General features: G+C 40.3%; 1 protein-coding gene across 2 annotated transcripts in view; it reads left to right on the top strand.

Moving 5' to 3' along the window:
- Positions 1 to 26,878, top strand: part of doc2b (double C2-like domains, beta) — a 255,155-nt gene that overhangs the window by 212,728 nt on the left and 15,549 nt on the right. For both annotated transcript variants that reach the window (XM_033609357.2, XM_033609347.2), the window contains one exon: positions 4,178 to 4,304. In XM_033609357.2, coding sequence (XP_033465248.1) covers positions 4,178 to 4,304 — 127 coding nt within the window. The remainder of the gene's footprint in view (positions 1 to 4,177; positions 4,305 to 26,878) is intronic.

Below are 26,878 nucleotides of genomic sequence, written 5' to 3'. Positions count from 1 at the left end.
ATGAAAGCAATTGAAGGAAAAAAGCACCAAGGAAGAAAATGAGAGGAAAGGAAGGAAGGACGGCTGGAAATGAAAGAAATTAGGGAGGAAGGAATGGAAGGTAATGAGAGTGATGGAAGGTTGGGAAAGCAAGAAAGAAAGGGGAGTAGGATGGAAGGAACATGGAGGAATGGAGGGGAATGAAAGGATAAAAAGAAAAGACATGGAAATGACAGAACGGAAAGAACAGGAAGCAAATAAGAGGACGCGAAACAAAGAAAACGAGGGAAGGAAATGAAAGAGAAATAAAGAAAAGAAGTAAGGGGAGAAAGAGAGGAAACATTCCCCTCCATGTGATGGTATATTTCACTACCAGAAAGGCTTTAGAGAATAAGTTTCAGGGAGCAGTGATGTTTGACAGTGTCTCTTCTTCATGGCTCCTGAGGTAAATCACCGTATTACAGCCTTTATTTGACAACAGCAGTTTTACCCAGAAATGACTGCTGTTGTCATTTATCCTGTGTATTCTTTTGCACTACAATTTATGCCACACGTCTCGGTGCCAGGGCGAACCTGAACGTGTGATAGCCCCCGATCAGTTAAACAGCCGGGAAATCCTTTGTGTTTGTGTGCTCTCCAAACAACACTTTTGTTTGGGTGAGATAACTTCCTGTTGTTGTTGGTTATTTGTATTTCACTACGACACCTGAGAATAGACTAAAACCTGGAACAGAGGCGTCTGCTTCCCATGATTAACATGACACTGTTATGCAATGGAAGTGTTACTTCACTGTTCTTTGCTCCTTTATTTTTACCAAAGTGTTCACACTGTAGTAGAAGTACGTTGCATAACCATATATGTAATCATTTCGGGAGCTACAGTACAGTATACAGTCTATCCTAATGATAGGTGCGCGCACACAGTGGAGGGAGTAAATAACTGCAGTGTGTGTTTCTGGTGTGATTGTACCTGTAGTTGTGACTTCCAATTAGTGCCAGGAGCTCATTATATCACCCAACAGTATGTTTGTTGTAGCTACTGAGAAAAACTGATTGGTGTAGAGGCCATGCCATCGTTAGGCAGTGTTAGGGCTGCTGAAACTGTTGCTGTACAGGTGGTTCAGATCAAAGATTGTCATCAAATTTGACACAAGCTTTCGTGGTCACCTGATGATGAACCTCTACTGACTTTGGTGACCCCCTGACGTTTCCTTGAGCACCACCATGAGGTTTATTTTTGTGTTATTGAGTGGAATATCTCAGCAACAACTGGAGGGATTGCCATGAAATTTGATGAATACATCCATGTCCCCCTAACAAGGAATTGTAATAACCCTGGTTATCCCTCAAAGATCTAGCTACACTTGCCAACGTGAAAACACAAAGCCTGTATTAGTTTGTCCAATCCATAGACTGTATAAATAATGAACGTAGCTACCGTGGCATCTGCCACTGGTTTGTGGAATGCTCCTCTGAAGCCTCAAGTTAAGCATTACAGCCACCACCATCTTGTTTGTTTTTTTATTTTAGCCAGAAGTGACCATAGTTGGGTGAAAGAAACACTTTCTGCATATTGATAATAACCCTAATATATCGTTCTTCAGCGGAGACAAAATGAAAACAGGACAATGAGGTCTTGCTGCCGTCTTGACAAAGCACTCCGTGATGCTTTCACTTCAACCCACTGGTTTGCGGACACCTGTTTTGAAGCCTCAAGTTCGTCATTTCAGCTGTTGCCATCTTGATATTTTGGAGCCAGAAATAACCATATTTGGCAAGAGGGTGCAGCTGTGTAGCTGTGTTGTGATCCAAATCCACCCCCTGTACAGTTGTCATGAATGTTGAAATTAGCTACAGAGACCAAAACCATTTTGGTGCCAGGCTGTAAACATGTTTATTTTAGCTCTGAGGTTGCCATTTTAACATGGGAGCCAGCCTCAAGTGGCCATTAGAGGAACTGCAGTTTTTGACACTTCTGCATTTGCTTGGTCTGTTCTGTGTTTTTATAGAAACAACATGGCAGACTCCATGGAAAAGGACCTGCGCCGTATGTAGATATAAAGGGGTCATTGTAAGGCAGCAAAAACATGATTCTTAGTATCAGTTGATTTCAAACAAATGACACCAAAACAATGAATACTATATTCCATTCCTGCTAATATACCCCCCAAAATCCTACATACTGGGCCTTGAACATTTCATCTAGTGCCAAATGTGTTTGGTTTCAACAAGCCCTCCAACCCATATGACCACATAAGTCCTATTTATTCTGGCAACTGGATTGAGTACATTCTGCTAACAATCCATCAGCTTCTCAGTGATGATGCAAAACAACAGTGAAATATACAGTAAACTGTTCAGTGTCTATACAGGAAACAGTGACTGAAGCACCACTTAACATTTAACACTGGGTGGGGAAATAAGTGATTCTCAGATGCATCACTATACGGACATGAAAGATTTGGCATCACTTCACAAATGTCAATAATCGATTATGTAAATGTCTATTAATAACATGATGTTGTCGGATTGAAAGAGGCACAACTCAACCATGAGGGCAGTGAAGCACCTTTACAGTCTACAGAGTGGACAGGTTTGTAAATCATCACAAAAGGCAGCAGTAGCAAGCTTGTTTTAATCCTATGTCTAATAAAATAATTACAAAATAATTACATTTGAACCACTGCTTTGGAGCATCAAGAAGCTGGGTGGATCATTTCTACGACTGTCACCCAGTTGGATGTTCATGATCCACTCATGCATGATGAGCTTTATTGGAGTAAGGACTGAGGGATGCACAACTGTTCATCAAATCAACATTAATGTTGTGATCGTCCTGTAATTGAAATCTAATTGCATTATTTCTAATAATTTATCAATTCTTCAAACCTCAGATTAGTTATTTTTAAAAGTCATGCATACTGTATCTCACAGCTGGTGAAGTAATTGCTAAATCACTGTTAATAACTGACAACCTAATCAACGCTCTGCAAATATTTTATGGTTATTTTGTGTTGCAGAGCAGGAGAAATATTAGTGTTGTTCCCTGCAGTGAGTACCACCACAACAACAAGGAATGTCAGTAACATCAGCCACTTCTCACAGATGTGATCTGATCGACACTCGTCTGCACGCAAGCCAAAGAAAATCTATTCACATAACAGTGCCTTAATAAACCATTTCCCACCAACAATACTGAGAGAGAACCATTTATTTTTGTAAATTGAAATTCTAATTCATCACCACCTGTCCATGTAGCAGATAAGTTATTTTTTTATCTGTCATGTTTCATTGTGATTCCTATTACGCCGTATCCCCTACAAGCAGTGCTAATACATATTACTCATGCCACAGGGTGCATGATGCATAATATAATGAAATGGCGGAGAGGAATATAGATCTCCAGTCTGGAAAGTAAAAGTGAAGCTCGGAGTGTACGTGAGCCTTTGTCCTCTGTGGCTTTGAACAGAGAGCTGCCTTTCAGTTCACCATCAGCCATTATCTTCTCTAAGCAGTTACACTGTGAAATATAATGAATCTTATTTTTATTAATTGAAGAATACACTGGCAAACATACAGTAATGTTTTCAAAAGGATGTTGTCATGCATTGAAAGGAGGGCGCGTATTGTGTTTATGTGCTCTGTGAAAAAACAGAAAATGGGCACATTATGCAAACAGACAGAATGTACCATACACTGTGGCACAATTCAATTGAAGCTGCATTAATTGAGTAAATAAGATGAGCACAGCATGATGGGCTCATGTTAAAGTCCCGAAATAGTTGTAAATGATTTTGGCATGAACAGGAACAATGTCATTTTTCTATCATCTGAAATATGTCTGGACATCTTCTCTTCTCACTTGAGTCTTTTGATACATACATGGCTGAACGCTTCCTAAAGCATAATTATCCCATCATCATCTGTCATGCTGATCGAGCCTGACAAAAGTCTTATGAACTCCTTCACCGCAGAACTACCGAGGTTTTGCTTCAGTGCTATGAGTCCCAGAGAGTCAGCGGGAGCAGCTTCAGAGTGAAGTGGAGATTTTGGGGGAGGATTGAATCCCTGTGATGGAGGTTGATGGGCTGCAGGTGGAAAATGACAGGTTTTTATTGTTGTAAGCCTCCTTTCAGCGACAACCTGAGCCTCACTTCATTCTCATCTTCTTCTACCTGCTCTGTTCTTCTCCTCTCAGGATTTCAGTGTGTGATGAGGACAAATTTCGCCACAACGAGTTCATCGGGGAAACGCGAATCCCCCTCAAGAAGCTGAAGCCCAACCAAATCAAAAACTTCAACAACTGCCTGGAGAAACAGTTACCTGTAAGTACAGCGAGCCTCACCAATGCCTGTGGTTTTATTTGTTACTGTAAACATGATGTAGTGATTATTAACAGAATAATTAAAAACTCTACAGCACAGGAACAGTGATCAAAAAAAGTCGGATTATATTAATTTGCTTTGCAACAGTTGTTACACTAAATCAAGTTAACATTACATTTTGCTACATATCCCGTACTCTCTACTCGTCTCTACAGTAGGCTACTATTCATTAATGTACATCCCAAAACAACAGCACACTTTAACCTAGTGTTTTCTATTTTATATTATACTCCAGAGCATAATAATACACTGTACTATACTTCTGTGTATACTGTACTACACTATACTCAAGTGTATACAACATTCTACTATAATCCATTGTGTTCTACACTACACTACACTACCTAGTGTATACTACACAATACTATACTATACTATACTATACTACCTAGTGTATACTATACTATACTATACTATACTGTCTCGTGTATACTATACTATACTATACTACACTATACTATACTATACTACCTAGTGTATACTACACTATACTATACTATACTATACTATACTATACTACCTAGTGTATACTATACTATACTATACTATACTATACTATACGATCTCGTGTATGCTATGCTATACTATACTATACTACCTACTGTATACTATACTATACTATACTATACTATACTACCTACTGTATACTACTCTACTATACTATACTATACTACCTACTGTATACTACACTATACTATGCTATACTACCTACTGTATACTATACTATACTACACTACCTACTGTATACTATACTATACTATACTATCTACTGCATACTATACTATCTAGTGTATACGACTACACTATACTATACTACCTACTGTATACTATACTATACTATACTACACTATACTATACTACCTAGTGTATACTACACTACACTATACTATACTATACTATACTACCTAGTGTATACTACACTATATTATACTATACTACCTAGTGTATACTATACTATACTATACTATACTATACTATACTATACTATACTATACTATCTACTGCATACTACACTATACTATACTATACTATAAACTGTACTTCACTACACCACTATACAGTCCTGTGTATACTATACTATATACCATTTACTATACTGTCCCCTAGTGTAAACTGTACTACACTATACTATAGTCCTGTGTATACTGTACTATATAATATACTTTACCCCGGTGTAAACCATACTACACTACATTACATTACACTACACTACACTACAGTATATTACACTGTGGTCCTGTGTATACTTTACTATAGGCTATAATTTCCCCGTGTAAACTGTACTACGCTACACTACACCCCAGTGTGTACTATGCCATATACTATACTATAAATGTTTTTTATTCTGTACGCTGCTGGACCTGGGTATCTAATTTCATTCCCTCGTGTTTTTAACATGTTTGAATGACAGTAAACTGCATCTTGACCTTGACCCTAGAGTAAACTGTATTATACTATAGTCCTGTGTAAACTATACTTAACTCAAGTGTATACTGTACTATACTATTCTATACCCCAGTCAATACTATCCTCCAGTGTATACTATACTATACTATACTATACTATAGTCCTGTGTATACCATATTATACCCCAGTGTATACTATACAATGTTGTGCTATGCTATGCTATACTAAACTATACCCCAGTGTAAACTATACTTAACTCCAGTGTATACTGTAGTGTGTACTATATTGTACTACTATGCTATGTTATGCTATGCTATAACCCAGTAAATATTTTCCTCCAGTGTACACTGTACTATACACCAGTGTAAACTATACTTAACTCCAGTGTATACTGTAGTGTGTACTATACTATACTACTATGCTATGTTATGCTATGCTATAACCCAGTAAATATTTTCCTCCAGTGTACACTGTACTATACACCAGTGTAAACTATACTATACACCAGTGACCTTAGTATACTATACTATAGTCCTGTGTATACCATATTATACCCCAGTGTATACGCTGCTCTATGCTACTCCACCATACTACACTCTACCCCAGTAAATATTTGCCTTCAGTGTACACTATACTATAACCCAGTGTATACTATAATATACTATACTTTAGTCCTTTGTATACCATATTATACCCCCATGTATATTATACTATGCTATGCTATGCTGTGCTATGCTATGCTATACTTCAGTGTATATGAAACTATATCACACTACTTTGCTATAATTTACTCTGGTATACAGTACATATATGATATTGTACTATACGCTAGTTTATACTTTACTGTATTCCATACAATAATAATCTTAATTTTATTTATATATGAATACATACTATACTATACTGTATAATTCTATACTGTAATATACTGTTAATGCACCAGAGTATACGACACTATACTCAAGCACTATAGTACTATAGAACCATACTAGACAATAATCCAGTTTACACCACACTTTGCTTTACCATATTGTACTACATCATACTATACTCCAGCATATACAACAATATACTATACTACCAGGTTAAGTACACATATTCATTTTTCATGTCTAATAAAATATTCTGTACTGTATGTTCCAAGAATATCTCCATTGTGTGCTGGCTGCGTTTGCTTGTTGTGCAGTTGCATCATAAACAGTATCATATTACACAGCAGATGAGGGGTTAAATCAATATAGGTGTGTTCTGTGTGTCAAGATTTACACTAAATGTTAAACAAGAAACCAATCAAGAAATCACTGGAAGGAACACAAGGAAACAACAGAGGCACTTGAGCATGTGGGTGGCCATGATGAATAGCTCGGTGTGTTTACCAAGTAAGAATGCAATTTACTGTTTTTTGTTTATATATATTTCATACAAACTAGGTTCCATTACTGAATAATATGTCAAAACTTGGAATGAAAATGCCATGGCTGCAGGGTGGTTTATATCACCTATGGGGCCCATTGTGTTTTTCTTCACTGAGGGACACGACATGGCAGCAACTGGTGTGCAGCATGCCTCTGACCTTAATGTGTTGTCCTCTCTATTAGCTATGGTGACTTTGAATAGATTAGCAAATCGCATCATAACATCTCCATCTTCCTGTTAATGAAATAATCCAGTAATGTGGTCGGTGCAGGAAAACGGCAATACCTAAAATGTTTTTTATCATCAATTGTTAAAATGATGCCAATTAGAAAACTGACATTTTTAACAAAGCTGCAGATATTTTGCCTTTTACCCTCAAATACCCACTGCCTGTTTCACTTATCTGTTTTCACCTTGTCTATTTCAGCTCAGTCTCTCAGATCATGCACATACTGTATGTCACTATATGGCTTCATTCCTCAGTGATCTTGAGCAACACTCCAATAATCCTTCAGTGGGATACATTGCAGAGCTGTATATCAAATCCCTTATTTCAGTGTTGTATAGAGAGTAAATACAGAAAATACACTGGATTGTTGGCATCCTTCATGCATTTTTTATGAAATCATTTTCACAGAAACAGCATGTAATTGGAAACTAATTGAAATACCCAGTCACACTAAATTGAGACAATAATACTGTATGTGCAGTTCTGCAGGAACAGATAAAGCTTGCGTCTAGCCTACAATGCTGCTGGTACGTGTAGTACATGCTGGTAATTGCACCAAGAACATCTACACAAACAAAAGTATACATAAGAGTTCAGATTTAACCACATGATAGATTGGAGCACAGAGTTCGGAGCCCACGAGTGGGGTGCGGGAGTGGATTATGTGTTATGAGAGCATGGGAGTGAGGTGGAGCATCATCGAACTGTGATTGAATATCCTTTTCAAAATTGCCTACACAGTTTATAGTTAAAAAAAAAAAAAAAATCTGGATCCATGTTTGGAGTGAGCCTTGTGTTTGGAAAGACAAATTCCTGTTGCTTCTCTCATATGCTTTGTTGTCTATGTGGGAGTGTGAAATAGCATCCAGAAATACAAAATATGCTCATGTTTTACTGGTATCAAACAGCCACGGTGCATTTACTGTTCTGTGCCTTGGTCTTGTCAAGGTTTATTTGATTTAAGTACACGCTACACTTCCAACATGACCCCATTTTAAAGAGGCAGTGTGTGAGATTTAGGCAGATTTCTAGCAGTGAGGACTGCACATTGTGACCAGCTGAAATTCCTCTGGGTTAGAATTCCGTCAATGTTCATTGTTCAGGAGGTTTATCCACAGAGGTCTTGTCTTCTCCAAAACAGACAGACCACATGAATTAAACCGGTATAAATGCTGACTAAAGCAGTTTCATGTTATAAACCAGTGTTTCTCAGACGCTGTTTGGCACATCACAGATCGGCCACTAGCCTACAACCTGCTAATGTGTGCTCACCTATTTTCTCTGCTTACTGTATAGCCCTGTTTCCTACAAACACTTTCAGTATGGTACCTTTAGAATCAAAAGTAACCCTTCAGACATGGTACCTAGACCCTGGCGTTTCCACTGCAAACAGTACTCTTAAATGTGGGCGGGGTTGTTGTCACTCACTGTGCCGTCCAGCACTCACTGTATTTCCTCATCAGCAGTGACACAGATGGAAGTCTGCACCTAGTTTATCGTCCACAGAACGAGGCTGCACGCCAACATTTTCAGAACACAATAAAACAAGCTGCAGTGAGTCTCTCTCCATGGGATACTTAAAAACAGTGGGTTTGTGCATTTAGTCCTTCTCAGGCAAGCTCAGGGGTTTAGTGTTGTTGGAGTCCACAGGAACGATGCTCCGCCACATTTTTTTTTCTCCAAGTGACAATTAGAATATATGCAGTTCACAAAATCCAGTCGAAATGAATATATATATCCAAGAGAAAACTAATAGAATGGTCAAAGTTGTCACAGTGAAATTTAAGGTGTGCTGATTGATTCACATTAACAACTCATGCATTGAGTAACATTACAAGTAAACATTCCACCTTAAAAGTTGCCGGCAGTCAGCCCAGTGAATGAAGTTATCCCTCTAAATCGCAGTAACATTTTGAATGTGTATGGTGGTGAAACTTGTCATACAGTGATTACAGAGCATGGCACCAGCAGAAAAACCTTAATTTTTTGAGTGTATAATCGTAACTGGTGTTTGCAATTTGTAGCATTGCCTCTCTACACCTTTGTGGTATAAATAAAAACATCTCTAGGGTGATAACAGCAAAAAAGAAAAAAAAAGACCATTTACATTTCACAATAGATGGTGTCAGAGCTGATGTCTGACTTAGGAATGAGCCTCCACCACAAAAAGCACATCCTGACATGATGCTTCCGGCTGAGCCTATACCTTCACCATCCATGTCTAAATGTGAGAATGATGTAGAAAATTGAAGGTAGGCCTGCTTGAAACCGTTGCTTTGTAACAGCTATTTACAGCAATGAGTGGATGGATTTACTCTATACATCTTCTTTAATTCTCGTATTGCACTTCCTTTCAGTAAGCATAACCCTAGAGGAGGTTTTTGTGTCTCTGGGAGCTCAGACCATCACAACATGCAGTGGCTTTTAGAGTAGCTGTAGAGCAGATGCTTGTGTCAAACTCCATAACTGTCTTTGTTTTTCCAGTTAGGTTGCTTTGCTATTTTGGACCACCCTGTCATACTGTATGTCTCACCCCGGACAGTAAAGAGCAATGTTTGGACATTTTCACATAGAAATGCTTCAAGGCAAAGTGAAGCTATGACCACTTCAGCTTACAGAGAGAGAAGAGCTCAAGGCAGGAAGCTGTCTGCTCTGCTTGCTCTTAGCGGATAAGGAGTTCTGTCTCTACGCAGGATGCTGTTTGCTGTGCTGGGGAGAACAGAGCACCAAGCATTTAATCATCTCATCCAGCAGCTTGCAGCGTCTGTCGTGCTGGTGGTTTCTGGCTGACAGTGAAGCATTTTTGACTGTCCAGCTCCTAAACAAGTCAGTCAGCCTGTAAACTTGTGGAATGGGCCTATCTCAGGTTGGAATATGGATGAAGAAATGCAGAAAACAATGATTAGATGCAGTCTAAAAGTTGGAAAACCTTTCTACCAAGTTTATATCAAAGTTACTATGAATGACGCGTTGCTTTATTTAGTAAAATAAAAACAGATTTTGTTCGATTTTGTAAATATGGAAGATTCACAGACTGAAATATCTGTTCACGTTTGAAACAAAATTAGCCACTTATCCAGAGAAAGCGTGGAAGAAAAGAAAGAGGGCTCTCAATTTAGATAATCTGTAGATGTTTGGTATAGTTTCTTTTTTTGTTTTTTCCCCTTTCCTTTTCCATGTTTTGTTTTGTACACGCAAGACTGGAAGAAAGTTATAAAACTAGAATTACCGATCATGGTTGTATGCTTTTAGAGTTTACATCCATGTCTGTGAAAACATGGATGCTTCACCAATCAATTCAATATCTGACAAAATGTCTCCCCTTCTGTTCCTGAATTATGACATTGAGTGATGGCCAGAAAAGTGTTTTTGCAGAACATTATGATGTCACAGTGAAGATGATCTTTGAACCTTTGCGTATAAAATATCATTACTTCATCATTATATTCTTTCTTTTTCTTAACGCATGATTTCCTCGAGTTATGGCCATAAACATGTTTTGTGAGGTCACTATGACCTCGACCACAGACCTTTGACCACCAAAATTGACTCAATTCATCAGCAAGTCCAGGTGGACATTTGTGCCAGATTTGAACAAATTCCCTCAAGGCTGTCTTGTCAGATATTGCCTTCACAAGAATAGGACAGACATATAGATGGACGTACAACCTAAAATCTTAATGCCTCCGGCCACAGCTATCGCCTGTGCAGAGGCAAAATGACAGTGTCTAGTAATCCCATTTGGAATGGGCCAAAAGAAATGCATGACACTTATGTAAAAATGAATTAATGAATGAACAATTCAAATAAGGGCATGGAAATACACTGATGTTGTGTTGTAAGACTACATATCATCTCAAATTTTGGGTGTCTTAATATTGTAGATGTTGTCTTTTTCTGTTTTTGAGTGAACTTTGATTTCTCCAGCTGTTCTTTTATTATTTGCCTTTAGACCCACTTAGTAGGGATGCACGATACTGGATTTTTTGCTGATATCCCTTATGTCATGATGTAACAGCTAATTTGACTGAGCACCAATATCGATATATACACATTTTTCCCCACATCATCAAGTCTCTTCTGTGGTGGAATTTACTCCATATTATACATGCATAAACTTATTGTGATGGCCCAGGATGGAGACATGAAATACAATACTTTTCAATGTATGTAATATTGTGCAAAATAAGAAAAAGCATTTTGGCTGATTCTAATAGTTCATATTAAAGCCAATATTGGTCAGTACCAATGACATGCCGATACTATCATGCATCCCTACACTTAGTTATTACATTGACACAACTGATGATTATTTACCGAAAAAAACTCATTGTGTAATTACCATGTGAAAGAGCCAATAGTTAATTGTACAATACCGTTGCAATATCGATAGAGATATTTGGTCAAAAATGTTGTGATATCAGCCTGTTTAGCTTCTATGAGATGCACAGTTTTCAGCTAACTCCAATGTAAACCCATCCATGGCAGTACATGACACTGAGAGCAACTGACACATTACAAAGAGCAAGAAAATCCACGATGGACAGGAGGGAGAAGGGGCTGATCGGCCAAAAACAAAAAACAAACAGACTTTCACCCAGGAGACAGCAGTTCGTGTCTTGTGTGAAACCAAAAGTTGTCGTTGTTTCAATGTAACCTTATGCAATTAACATACAGTGACACTGACGCCACTCACGTGATGTATTTGTCATGTTAATAATGTAAATGGATGGTAAATGGACTGCACTTGTAAAGCGCCTTTCTAGTCTTTCGACCGCTCAAAGTGCTTTTACACTACAGAGTCACATTCACCCATTCACACACTGTTGGCCAGGCTAGCATACAAGGTGCCACCTGTTAACCTGGTATAGGCATCGGGCATGGGTGCAGATCTGATGACAGGTTTGGGGGGGACACAGTCAGTTGTGATTTTTTTTTTTTTTTTTAATTGTACGCATGCAAATCATGCCCACAGAGCGCTTGAGATTGCCAGCATATTTCATGATTTCATAGATGCTCATCACCATCACCAAGTCATTCAAAAAGCACTACACAGAGAATCATATGCTTACCTTTACTGTTTATTTCTTTTAAACAGCCAATAGTACATGGAGCCAGCCATCCCCCTCCTTTTCACTGCTTTGCTGTTAGTTAATGCTACTTCTTGTTTCAGGGTCTCAGGCATGTTATGTCCACTCATGTTCTCATCTCTCGCCTCTCACAGATTCCCAATTCTCCTCATCATATTCCCTTTTTTTCCTAGTATATGGGACTACTGTATACATTTGTTCAATTTCATTTAGGTTATTTAGAATTGGGGGGGACAATTTGTGTTTTTCAGAAGTTGGGGGGGACATGTCCCCCCCGTCCCCCCCCGGGATCTGCACCCATGCCATCGGGCACAATTTAGGGTATAGTATCCTGCTCAAAAATACCATGATAGAACAAACCACCGATCTTATGATTAGAAGATGACCCGTTATACCTCATGAGCCATACTTACTAGGCCTCTGCACCTTGAGAGATGTGTCTCCAGATTTGGCACAAACAAAGGTCAAGGTCACTATGACCTCACAAATAATGTTTTTGGCAATAACTCAAGAATTCATACACTAATTATGACAAAATTACACACAAATGTCTAACAGGATAAAATGATGACAGCGATGACATTTTACATCAGCTTTCTGTGACATCATAACATTCTGCAAAATCACTTTTCTGGTCATTACTCAGGGACAGAAGGGGAAGAATTTGGTTAGATACTGAATTAGTGACACTAATCTTGTGTGTCCATCTTGACACTGTGCTAATTGTATAGATCTGTGCTGCGGAGGGGAAAATGTGGACGTAAACTGTAACTGCAACTTGACAGTTTTGTGAAGGCATACAACTGTGAGGCGGTATTTCTACTTTTATTCCGAAACATGATCTTTTTTCTAAATGTAAGCAAGTAGTTACGTTGTCAAAACCTACCCGCAACCATTTCACAGCATTAACCAAGTTACAGTGTGTTTCAGCTGTGTGTCACATACACTGAAGGGTGCCCTGTGCATTGCTGTGAGAGGCTGATGGGCACGAAAAAGCATCAATATCTGACGACCTGGGAGTGAGAACAGGCTGGTGGTATTTGCTTTTCTTCGTATCATCCAGCCCTACTTTCATCATTGCAAATACTGGGAATTTATACTCATTCACTCAATCACTTTCCGTAACAGCTTAACCTGTTGGTGGGCTGGAGCCTATCCTACCTTACCCTAGATAAACGTTCATGCTCACATTCACCCCTACGGCCAATTTAGAGTCACCAATTAACCTGCATGTCTTTGGACTGTGGGAGGAAGCCGGAGTACCCAGAGAAAACCCACACAGGGAGAACACGCAAACCCCGCACAGAAGGGCTACCCATCCCGGTTCGAACTAGGAACCGTCTTGCTGTGAAGCGACAATGCTAACTACTGCACCACTGTGCCGCCCCTGGAATAGTACTGTAAAAGTTTATACAAGTCAAAGCACCCATAAATGAGCTGAGAAGAGCTGCCTGAGGAAACCAAACTTCTCAAATCTACACTGAAGCAGTCACATTCAGGATAATGCCTCCATTGTCACCACAGATAGTTCCCACCATACAGACAGGAAAAGTCCACACATGCTTACATAAAGGTCTTTGGAAGACAGAAGAGCTGTTTGTGTGTTTTAGTAATCTCAAAGAAGCTGGGCAGCTGTGTCCTTGCAAACATTGTGACCATTCACCCATCTTTATCTAATGGATGTGTCTGCCAGCCTCAACTCTGGGTCTGCCCACAGCACTGGCACCAGTCGACAGCAAGAGGGCCTGAACAGTGTCAGAGCCAGCAGCCTAATCTGGCAATGAATCTTGGATCAGTGTCTCTGTGCAATATATTTCTCTATTCCCTCAGCTCAGCTGGACAATGAAAGGCTTAACTGTAAGGGATGGCCACACATTTGTAGCTCACCCCGTTGCCATTAAAAAAAAAAACAAAAGCAGGTTTAATCCCTGTTTTTGGAACAGCACTTTGTCTCATTACAGTGCATGTAAAACATTGTTGTTTATTTGTCTGCCCTGGAAGCTCAGCACCAGCAGTAATGATGTGACTGTGCTGAATCATTGGAGGGGGCACACAACATGTTATGGCTCATTACTGAAGGTGAGCTGTGAAAATACAGGCATTCTTGGTCCCCAGAGGATGATACATGATTATTTCAGTGACCTCGGAGCTTCTACTAACATCCCCCTCAGGCGGAGTATTTAGTCCCTTGGCCGTGGTGCCAATGGCTTGCTCCACTTAAATGCAGTGGGAAGCTAGAGAGGGATCAAATTCTTTTAACTTTCAAGTGACCAGTATGATGCTTAAAGCACATTAAACCTGCTATAACTGTTTTTATTTGCCCATATGTGCGCAGTAGTGGCTGTACATGCTCAATTATTTTGCTCACATTCATCCCTCCAACTTGAGATACAAGCAGAAGAGGCAAGAAAAAGACACAAAGCGAAATGAGTTGAGGCCAAAGCAGGCCCACAGGAAGTGTGCCAGGCTTTGAAGCAAATTTTCAAAATGGCCAAACAATGGTACTGCAGTTTCTAAGGTCCGTCACGTGATGCCCTGCAGCTGCAAAAGTCTTTTTCTTATTAACTTACATGGCAAAAAAGCCATTTGTAAATCAGTGGATATTTTTTTTGACCATCACAACCCTCGAGAAATGACTCATGTCACAATCAAGATTTGATCCATTTGGTCCGATAACATTTTAAAAGTCTTGAAGAGCTGCTTGATTAAATATCTTTTTCCCCATTCAAGTTAGCAGGCACTACAAATCGCTACAGATCAAATTCAAACCAAGTTTCTTTTGCCTCAAATGTTTTCAGAAACATATTTTAGCTTACCATATAACTGTAATTTGATATTGTTTGTTACCAGCTGAACACCATGTTGTTTCCTGTGGAAAACCAGCCAAGCTCTCATAACGTCACCCGCCAGCTGGCGTGTTTATTCATCCAGTGCAATGCAGTGCATTCTGGTAGTTGTAGGTTTTCTACGTCTTAAGCAAAAGCCCTTTTCCTCTTTCTCTGGTCACGTAGCACCAATTTAAAAAAGATTTTCTTCTTTCTGCTGCAAAGATGGACCAGTTTTGTTAAAAGACCATCTTTCCAGCAGTGAAATACTTCCTCTGGAGATGCTCCTTATTGCTCTGTCAAAAGAATCGACTGACATAGGTGTTATTGGGAGCTGGCAACAAGGCAACTCCAACTGGCTAAATACTCATCAACTTTTCTGTGGTTACTCACAGTCCACAGAGATACAATCGGTCTATATCTTCACTGTCAGTCCATCCACCAAAAGCCTTGAAAACATCAATAACCGTCTTACTAGTAGTGATGAGTTCTACAAGAACACAATTTTCGACCAAAGTTAAAAAAGTGTTGGTTATTTAATACGAAGGATTTTGTTTTTGTGCTTGGTTTCTCACTTGTTTGAAGTTTAGCAACATCTGAATCAAAAAAAAGGATGACAGTTATCGTCCACACTGTCGTGATGAAGCAGATAGCTGAGATTTTTTTGACTATTAAACACTTATGAGAGAATAATTTAAGAGGTTTCGTCCTACATTTTAACTTTGATTTTTCCGTTTGATGTGAATGTTTAACTCTTTGAAACCTGGCGCAACATCACTTTTCTTTTGCTGCGTTCAGACGCCTTTTCCAAGTATTCGAACCATTGAAAAATTTGGTATGATTTTTTTTTTTTTTTTAAGATATTTTTTTGGGGCTTTTTAGCCTTTAATGGATAGGACAGACAAGCGTGAAAGGGGGAGAGAGAGTGACATGCAGCAAAGGGCCACAGGCTGGACTCAAACCCGGGCCACTGCGGCAACAGCCTTGTACATGGTGCGCCTGCTCTACCACTAAGCCACCGACGCCCCATTTGGTATGATTTCTTTAAAAAACGTGGGGAAATAGGCAATGAGCAACTTGCTAAAAAAAATAAATAAATAAAAATAAATAAATACCAGATTTAGAAAATTATTTATTTAAAAAAAAATAGCAGAAAAAAATATATTTATAATGATTATTATTGTTACATTTTAAAATTATGTTACAAAATTATTAAAATTTTTAAGCACTCTTTCCAGGTGGTTTCTCTATTTCTAGCTAATATTTAGGGTAATTTCTTCTTTCATTGCTCATTGCCTTCTTCCAATGTCTTTAAAAGAAATCGAGCCAATTTGCTCAGATTTCAAAAGATTGATGTTACAGAGAAAAGCCTCATGTTCTGTGTGATGCATTTCTTTTGTGAGCTGTAATAAACACTGCAGCAACCTGTGGGCTTAAACTGAGACATTAAGTCTTGATTTAACTGAAAAAAGACAAGAAACCTGAGGAATATTCTTTTCAGGGAGCCAAAAATTTCTAGTTAAGCCTCAGAGCGCCAGATTCTTATATCTGATTTTACCTCCTTTGTTATCAGCACTGCTTTCTTGATCCTCTCTGCGTGGAATATGTTTGTGAGTGTGCAGACTGAATGCCAGTGCCCTGTGAGCCACGGTCTCTTCTCTTGCATCAGCACAATAGTCAGCACCCCACTGTTCTCTGAGAGGTGTTGATCTGAGGGATCCTACCAGGACATTGGCAGGAGATGCGTTTTGGCCCAGCTTCCTGTTGCACACATTTACAGCCTCATATCCTGAACTACCCACGCTTTGTTTCAAAAGAGGTTTGCCAATGACATGTGGCACAAAAAAAAGACTCGTCTGAGTATGTCTGGAGACCTGTGCTACTCTGAGCATGGCAGGAGATAGGCAAAGAGGGAGACAATTGTGGCAGTTAATTAAGGGTTTTCCACCTCTAACTTAACTTAAGAGATTGGAATTGATTAGTGGCTGAGCAGCAGGGACAAGTCAAAGGAAAACTCCCCTTTATCCTTGGATCACCTGATCTCTTTCCTGGTAATATCGCCGTTTCCCTGGTAACCCCTCAAGGATGGAGCATTACCTGAAACCCAGTCAATACACTAGGAATATTATTGTTTTGAGTTGCTACCTCTGTGCTGCTTTGTTGCCAGCCTGTGGAGTTCAGAACACAAAGACGTAGGCACAGAGAGAGAAGGAGAGCAAGAGATGTATATCTCACTCCATTATTTAGCTCTGCAGCTACATTCATTTAGAACGATGTTCAGACAGTCACGTCAGAGGTGTCCGGTTATACTGTGCGTTAAATTCAATTAATGGACATCCTCTAGCCAATCTTAATTGAGTTTTCCCCCAGGCAATGGTACAATTAGCTGGAAAATGTTAAGCAAACACTACCACAGAGCAGTATGTTTGTGTATGTAAGTAGATTTAATGTTTGAACAGATTGATGGAAAGAGGAAAAGGAGGCTCATAGAAGCAAGGAAAGAGAGCAGACGGAGTCTATGAAGAGCAGAGGCCATGTAGATGCTGACATGTATGTTGTGTTTATTTGTGATTATTGATTTTACATGGTAATCAATTGAGTCTCTCAGTTTTAAAGCTGGGGTAGGCAGTGTAATTTTGGCCTCAATAGGCAAAAATCCCATGTTTACTCTGAGCATATTGTGATTCAAGTGGACTGAGAGAAAACCAGGCTTCTGCACCTCCTCTTGGCTGTTTTCAGGCTACAGGTCATTTCAGGGTGCTTTCACACTTGCCCTGTTTGGTTCGGTTCAATCAAAATCAAGTTCGTTTGCCCCCTAAGTGCGGTTTGTTTGGGCAGGTGTGAACACAGCAACTAGACTGAGACCTTCTTGAAGAGGTGGTCTCAGTCTGGTTACAACTCTGGTGCGGTTCGTTTGTAGTGAGAACATGTTCTGACCTGGATCTGAACCAATTGCAGTCACATGACACAATGTTTGGGTTAAACATGAGCATGTTACAGTCCTGGAGGATTATTAATGTGCACCTCCTGTACTACCTTAGTCTCTATATACAGACTCTACATTCAGTGAATGTAGAGTCTGTAGGCAAACCCCGTAAATATTGCCTCTGGAAGAAGAGCGGAAGAGCCCTGGTTTCCGGTTGTAGGCTGTTTCTAGTCCGCGTGATATTGACGAATCACGTTTGAGCCGGCTGCAGTTGTTGCCAGTTTAAACGGTCCGTGTGGTGAACTAACGCGGCGGAAAATAATTGGCGTCACTGCAAACTCTGAATCCATCGCAATGGTTCAAGCATATGTATTTACTTATATATAAATGGACGTCGGAAACAGAAATTTGCCTCCTCCGACCAAATCAAACCAGAATGCCAAAAAATCAGAATGGTACCGCCTTAAGGCCCGAACATACTCGGGCATACTATAAGCGGAACGGACTCCGCGAGGAATGTCCGCAGTCATTCGGTCTTCCATAGTCGAGCGCACTTTCGTGTTGTAGTTTCCTGTAAAAATGTCCGTGAAAAATCCCTGTGATGTGAGCGGAGCGGAGTCCGCACGGTCGTAAAATCTGAGCTTTGCGCGCACAGGCCTTGCGGACGTCCGTTTTGAGTCCGCGCAGACCTCCGCGGAGTCCGTTCCGCATATGTTCCGCCCGAGTATGTTCGGGCCTTTAATATGCACATTCAGCACATCCAATGCATCACAACATTGTTTTCTAGTTGGAGCCGCGCCTCGTTTTCAAACTGTATGGTTTGACTAAAATGAACAATGACAGCAATATAGTCCACGATGAGCAGCACTAAAATCAACCTGCGTAGTTGTCCCTCCATTGTGACATTAGAAAGTGTCACATTTATCTTGTAAGTGTACTCTTCTTCAACGTTTTGTTTACTTCCTGGATTTTTCCCACATGGAAGTTCTGACTAATCAAGAGCAGCTTTCTTGCAAAAGGTATTTGATCTGCTCCGCTTGTAAATGCTGCTGTGAGAACATGAACCAACTCTAGGCAATTATACAACTTTGGAACAAAATTAGTCCCTGATTCTCCCTGAAGGAGACAACTCTAGGTCTGAAAGCACCCTCACAGACAAGATGTTCCTACTGGCTGTTCCACAAAAGCAGGCATGCGAGCTCATTGCTCCAGTGAAAGTCTGATTCTATGTCAGAAGATCCTGCAGAGAAAGTTGCCATTCTAGCATTGGCAACAACCGTCTACAATGCAAAGCAACCCAAAAACAGAAGATGCACTCTCAGAGTCTAAAAGATCTTAGAATAAACAAAATATGACAATGTCAATACCAGCCAAGTGTTTCAGAGATAGAGAGAAAATGTTGCAAATTGTTTAGCCTTCTGCTAACTGGAGACAAAGGCTCACGATTCAGGATACCATCTGTTTGACTTGCTGCCCTCTGGAAAGCACTTCACATCATTCAAAACCCAGACAAACAGACTCAAATACAGTGTTCTCCCACAGCAATAGGGTCTCTGAATGAATTCAAATACACAGGATGAATCTTTTTTTGGGTATAATTCCTACACCAGATGTGCAATATTCAAAGACGTACTATATGTAGTTTTTTACCTATTAAACTTATTTATTGTTTATTTATTATTGTGTGTATTGGATGGTTGAATGTACAGTACAGGCCAAAAGTTTGGACACACCTTCTCATTCAATGCGTTTTCTTTATTTTCATGACTATTTACATTGTAGATTCTCACTGAAGGCATCAAAACTATGAATGAACACATGTGGAGTTATGTACTTAACAAAAAAAGGTGAAATAACTGAAAACATGTTTTATATTCTAGTTTCTTCAAAATAGCCACTTTGCTCTGATTACTGCTTTGCACACTCTTGGCATTCTCTCCATGAGCTTCAAGAGGTAGTCACCTGAAATGGTTTTCCAACAGTCTTGAAGGAGTTCCCAGAGGTGTTTAGCACTTGTTGGCCCCTTTGCCTTCACTCTGCGGTCCAGCTCACCCCAAACCATCTCGATTGGGTTCAGGTCCGGTGACTGTGGAGGCCAGGTCATCTGCCGCAGCACTCCATCACTCTCCTTCTTGGTCAAATAGCCCTTACACAGCCTGGAGGTGTGTTTGGGGTCATTGTCCTGTTGAAAAATAAATGATCGTCCAACTAAACGCAAACCGGATGGGATGGCATGTCGCTGCAGGATGCTGTGGTAGCCATGCTGGTTCAGTGTGCCTTCAATTTTGAATAAATCCCCAACAGTGTCACCAGCAAAACACCCCCACACCATCACACCTCCTCCTCCATGCTTCACAGTGGGAACCAGGCATGTGGAATCCATCCGTTCACCTTTTCTGCGTCTCACAAAGACACGGCGGTTGGAACCAAAGATCTCAAATTTGGACTCATCAGACCAAAGCACAGATTTCCACTGGTCTAATGTCCATTCCTTGTGTTTCTTGGCCCAAACAAATCTCTTCTGCTTGTTGCCTCTCCTTAGCAGTGGTTTCCTAGCAGCTATTTGACCATGAAGGCCTGATTGGCGCAGTCTCCTCTTAACAGTTGTTCTAGAGATGGGTCTGCTGCTAGAACTCTGTGTGGCATTCATCTGGTCTCTGATCTGAGCTGCTGTTAACTTGCGATTTCTGAGGCTGGTGACTCGGATGAACTTATCCTCAGAAGCAGAGGTGACTCTTGGTCTTCCTTTCCTGGGTCGGTCCTCATGTGTGCCAGTTTCGTTGTAGCGCTTGATGGTTTTTGCGACTCCACTTGGGGACACATTTAAAGTTTTTGCAATTTTCCGGACTGACTGACCTTCATTTCTTAAAGTAATGATGGCCACTCGTTTTGCTTTAGTTAGCTGATTGGTTCTTGCCATAATATGAATTTTAACAGTTGTCCAATAGGGCTGTCGGCTGTGTATTAACCTGACTTCTGCACAACACAACTGATGGTCCCAACCCCATTGATAAAACAAGAAATTCCACTAATTAACCCTGATAAGGCACACCTGTGAAGTGGAAACCATTTCAGGTGACTACCTCTTGAAGCTCATGGAGAGAATGCCAAGAGTGTGCAGAAACTAGAATATAAAACATGTTTTCAGTTATTTCACCTTTTTTTGTTAAGTACATAACTCCACATGTGTTCATTCATAGTTTTGATGCCTTCAGTGAGAATCTACAATGTAAATAGTCATGAAAATAAAGAAAACACATTGAATGAGAAGGTGTGTCCAAACTTTTGGCCTGTACTGTATGATGGAAGTGGTTTTTAACTGTCAGCACCTTACAGGAGTAGCACTCCTAATTTCCTTGCGTTTTTAATGATACAATGATAATAAAGGCATTCTGATTTCGATTCTGACTGCGACTTCAACTTCAAGTTTATGAAGCTAACTTTTGCAAGATTCTCAAATCAAAGTGTGTCCTTCGCCTCACTCCCCACCACTACAGCCTACTTCGCAGGGAGGAGAGCAGGCAGCAGCTCCAGATATAGAACTCCAGTCAGCAGCCGCAGCAACCCCAGCCAGTGCAAAGCCCAGCTCTAGGGGAACAGAAAGACCTGATTTGTCGCTGGATCAGCAAACTTTCTGTTGCTGCTGTTACACAGGTTAAACCTGGCACTGCCGCTGGCCACCAACTGCTGTGACACCCAGCACTGGGGAGTTTCTGCTGATTGAAATTCAGCTGTTACAGTCGCAGATCAAAGCTCCGTTTCTCAAGATGCTGCCTGTTCTCCTCCTGGGGAAGCAGTCCACAGCAGCGGGGAGTGAGGCGGAGGGACTGTGGCTAGCTCGCTAATTCTTGTCTGAAAAACAGAGACAGTGGAGCAATGAGGGGCTGAGAGAATTTGCTATGTACAACTGTACAATGAAACTAAATAAATAAATGTATGGAAATCACTGGGTTACTGTATGAAGCTCATGCATATGCCTGTGGTCGTCTGGTGGGAGGGGCTTAGGACAGGAGGGAGGGGACAGGAGCTTTTAATGTCTCTATTTGTTGGTATAAATTCTTCATGTGCTAGCTTCAAAAATATTTATTAAAGAAGGATGCCTAGCGAGGATAAATTGATGTTCCATGTTTAGTAGAGCAATAACATATATAAGGAATTATAGAATACAGTAAAAACATAAGTGGCGGGACATAAATTCTACCAGAACATTAACAGTCGACTAAATAAAATGAACACAAGGGCAAAATTCAAGGGGACAGAAATGCTAAAGAACAGATGTAGGTCTTGAGTTTTGAATTATGCTCTGTGAGTGTGAAAGAGAAAAGAAGACTCTGAGTGCTGTAAAGACGTCTGCACTTGTCAGGTGCGCTGGCCTTGATATCATCCAGGCAGCCTGAGGTTTGTACTTCCTCCCTCGCTCTCTGTCTTCATACTCTTGTATTCCTGTCAGCCTCTCGGAGTGTCACAGACCTCCCAAAGTACATCTTGGTAAAGGAGACAGAGGGGCAGAGACAACCAGCAGGATGTCCTAAACTCAGATAAACAGTAGAAGAAGAGACAGGACTAAATGGGTTTGACAGTAAACTGAGGCGGCGGCTGAAACATGTCGGCATGCCAGATGAAATGGATGCCGAGTCCTCGAGTCCAGCGAGACGCCTTGTAAAAGTCATTTGTGATTCGTATAGAGAGAGTCAGTTCCCTGGAGATATCTGATTAGTATCCTGCTGTGGACACTGCTGGACAGATTGTCGAGCACTGTCTCCCACACAGAAGCACAAAGACTGTGGCGGAGACAGAAATCTGTCTGCAGAGACTTTCAGCCTGTTTTTCTTCATTTTATTATTCTCATACTGTTTCTGAATGTTGAAGCGGAGTTCAGTGTTTAGCAGCAAATGTGTGGGCCCGCAACAACTGTAACAACGGCCGCTGCTTGGAGCTTGTTAAGGCAGGATTGTTTGAAGCAGCAGCTGTCCATTCATGTCCATTCAGACTTTCAGTATAATTATTCCACAAATAGTGAAATTGTTTCTGGCTTTCAAAGAAAAACAGAGAGATGCATTTTGTCATCTTGGTTGTTTCAAGTGGTACGTCACCCGTAAAATGACCATTTGTAAATCAATTAGTCACGCTGTGTTACCTTGAATTTTTTATGAAGAAAACGTTGTTTTTCTCACATGCCTTCATGGAAAACAGCAAACATGTTGATTTATTTATTGATTGGAGACCAGGTTTAACAACAGTTACATTAAAGCAGAGGTGGTTCATTGACATTGATTACGGCAATATATCAATTTGCAAACATATGACGCTGCATCACAAAGTATAGATTTTTTTGGAGAAGGGGCTGCAGCCAAGCAGAAACCTCCAAGGATGAAAAATGAAGCCAACACAGACATGCCAAAAAACTGCAGTTCCTCTAATGGCCACTTGAGGCTGGCTCAAAAAGCGAGTCAATCCTTAGACCCCCATGTTAGAACGCCCAACTTTACAGCAGAAATAAACATGTTTACAGCCTGGTACAAAAACAGTTTTGGTCTCTATAGCTAATCCCCCCCTTCATGACAACTGTAACGCAGCTGTTTACATTTTATTTAGGCTTTACATTGTGCATAACTAAGGGCAGGCAGCTTTGAGTGACAGGTTGTCTGCTGATACAGTCCTCTGCTTCTCAGTCAGATCCACCCCTCACTCCTCCACAGCTCCACCCTCTCACCCAGATATGGTTCGACAGGCGAAATGTCAACTTCACCCACAAACCAGTGGGTGATGTCACCGTAGCTACATCAATTATTTTTCCATTTTATGGCTGCAACCAAAATGGCTCATCACAGGAGTACACACTGCTGTACACGGACACTTTAAGTGAAAGCATCCCTAAGCGCTTTATCAAGATGGCATCATTCTGTTTAATGTTTGTCCCCTCAGAAGAATCACATATTAGGATTATTATCAATACGCAGAAACTGTTTCTGTTATTAGTCACTTAAAATTTCTGCACTGCCGCTAACATTACACGAAGCGTCATCTAACGTTATTATTCGTCCATTTTATATTTTCTTTTTACTTTAATGGCTATGTACGAGTGAAAAAAATGGCTTAAACTAACTTTACAGACCGCTGTCACAGTCTGTAAACTGTTTCAGTTATTGTCCGTGCTTCACACTGATGCAAAAATGCATCTGCCAGTAATTGTCTCACCTGTATACTACCCCAGTGATGAAATAAATCCATGTCATAATCATTTCAGGTTTTAAGTGAAGTTCTTAAGTAAGTTAAAAAACTGATTCTCCAGTTCAGGGAAAGGGCTGCTACGATATACAGTGATTAGATTAATGTATGTGTCTCAGCAATTTGATGTCTGATAGGAAGAATACTGGACCTATTATTATTATTATTATTAATGAATTAAATTATCTAAATATTAATGAGACAAGTTCTTGACACTTATTTTTGGGGAAATTAATTGTTATATTAATTGAGGAAAAAAATATCAATTTTGAACATTTTTTTTTCCTTTTCTTGGTTGTTTTGTTCTGTATATTGGTTTATCTGTTTGTATTAACATGTACGGAATATTGACTAGTCTTTGTGAGACTGTGAAAACAGAGGACTTAAACCTTCTATTTTAATGTACGTGTATATATACTGACCTTTGAAGGGAGGGGAGGGAGGCTTCGGGTGGGAGACGTCAGCTGTAACCCTGTTCTTTTTTCTTCTGAATGGTAATATCAAAATAAAGTCTATACTAGTCCATACCCGGGGATGTGTTATGTATAGAGGAATAAGAAATCAAAAACAGTATATTAGAGGAGATGCAAAATCAGAGCACTGTAAATGCACTGTGTAATAAATATTGATGTAAGACAAACAATGCACACTGTATTTAGAAACATCTTTTATGGCAAAATACAGTCTATAGGCAAAATACATGGAGCATAGTTTTGACTGACAGCACAGAGGCACGCGCGTGCGCAGGCACACAGGTACACACATACAGGTTTCGATCCGCAAGTGATGGAGATAAAGGCTTCCCAGCCAAACTGTGGTACCATCACGCTGCTAATGGTGCTCACAGTGTGAATGGGAGGTGGACAAAAACGCGAATGTAAACAGTAGAAATGTGGGAAAAATGCAATAACGGCATCGTGGCTGTCTGCACATGACCCGCGCATGCGCAGCTCGCGCTGGTGATGATGCTCACAGTGTAAATGGGTAGTGGAGAAAACCGCGAATATAAACAGTAGAAATGTGGGGAATATGCAATAACGGCATCGTGGCTGTCTGTATATGACCAAGATGAAAGCCTATGTGCAAGTTGGTCAAAGCAGTGAAGAGGAAAACGGTTGATGACGGACGGACTGGGACGGACAGAGGGAGGGACAGAGGTTTCTCCATTTAATAGTAGGATAAAGTAAAAACAAAACAAAACAAAAAAAATTTAATTAGTATAATTGATATATTAGTTGTCCATTTTTTTGATTAGTCAATTACTCTATCATTAGATCAGTCAAAAAAATAAGAAAAGATAGGTGCAGCCCAAAGCAAAACTATATTAAATCCTCAGTTTTAATTTTAATATAGACTCCCACACAGGTCATGCAGTAAAATCCAGCTTATCCCAGGTGACATTGGGTAAGAGGTGGGGTTCACCCTGGACAGGTCACAGGACTATCACAGGGCTGACACATGGAGACAGACAACCATTCACACTCACATTCACACCTACGGACAATTTAGAGTCACCAATTAACCTGCATGTCTTTGGACTGTGGGAGGAAGCTGGAGTACCTTGAGAAAAACCCACACTGGCACAAGGAGAACATACAAACTCCACACAGAAGTATTCAAACCCCCCACCCTGGGCTCGAACCAGGAACTCTCTTGCTGTGTGGCGACAATGCTAACCACTGCATCACTGTGCTGACTAAAGAAAAACAGTGAAAAGTTATTGGAACAACTTTCTCTATATGTGTTTTTAACTTTATATCTCAGCTTCAGTGTGAAGTAATTTGTCATAAAGGAGACAGGGAGGCAGAATGAGACTGAAAAAACTCAGTGAATATCAATTTGAAATGACACAAACCAAAATGAAAGAACTCACAGTTCCACAGTGCCCACATTTCCACTGGTCCATGCACTTTCAAGTAGCTCTCGATAAGCTTGAAGCTCTTAAGCCTCTGTGCATTTGCTCTACTGATATGAATAGTCTTATAATGTATATGCGGTTTAAATAAATGCTGATGTAAGGGGAATGCGCATGCACCCAATCAGCAGCTGCGCGAGTGTTGCTGGTAAATTGCATTTCTAAATCATTGGGCATAGCAGTGGAAAAAACAAAGCTCAAATAGCTCTTTAGGGGCCTGGGCTGCTTTTCTGTAAGAAGTCATACATCAAGCATATATTTTTCTCTCTGGGGAGCTTAAAAGCCCTGTGGAGCACTGAAGGGACGTGGGGGGGGGGAATCAGAGTGCCAACCACTGAATAATAACTGACTCAACTTACTGATTGATTGTTGATTTGATGGTTGGTTTCGGGCAGGGTGGGGGTAGAACTGCAAGCTTAATGAGTGGAAATTATGTATGACTGTGCATTTGGCCGTGTGTTTGAGTGTATGTGTGAGA

The sequence above is a fragment of the Epinephelus lanceolatus genome, chromosome 11, assembly GCF_041903045.1.
Source record: "Epinephelus lanceolatus isolate andai-2023 chromosome 11, ASM4190304v1, whole genome shotgun sequence".
NCBI lineage: Eukaryota > Metazoa > Chordata > Actinopteri > Perciformes > Serranidae > Epinephelus > Epinephelus lanceolatus.
This window is presented reverse-complemented; position numbering and strand designations above follow the sequence as displayed.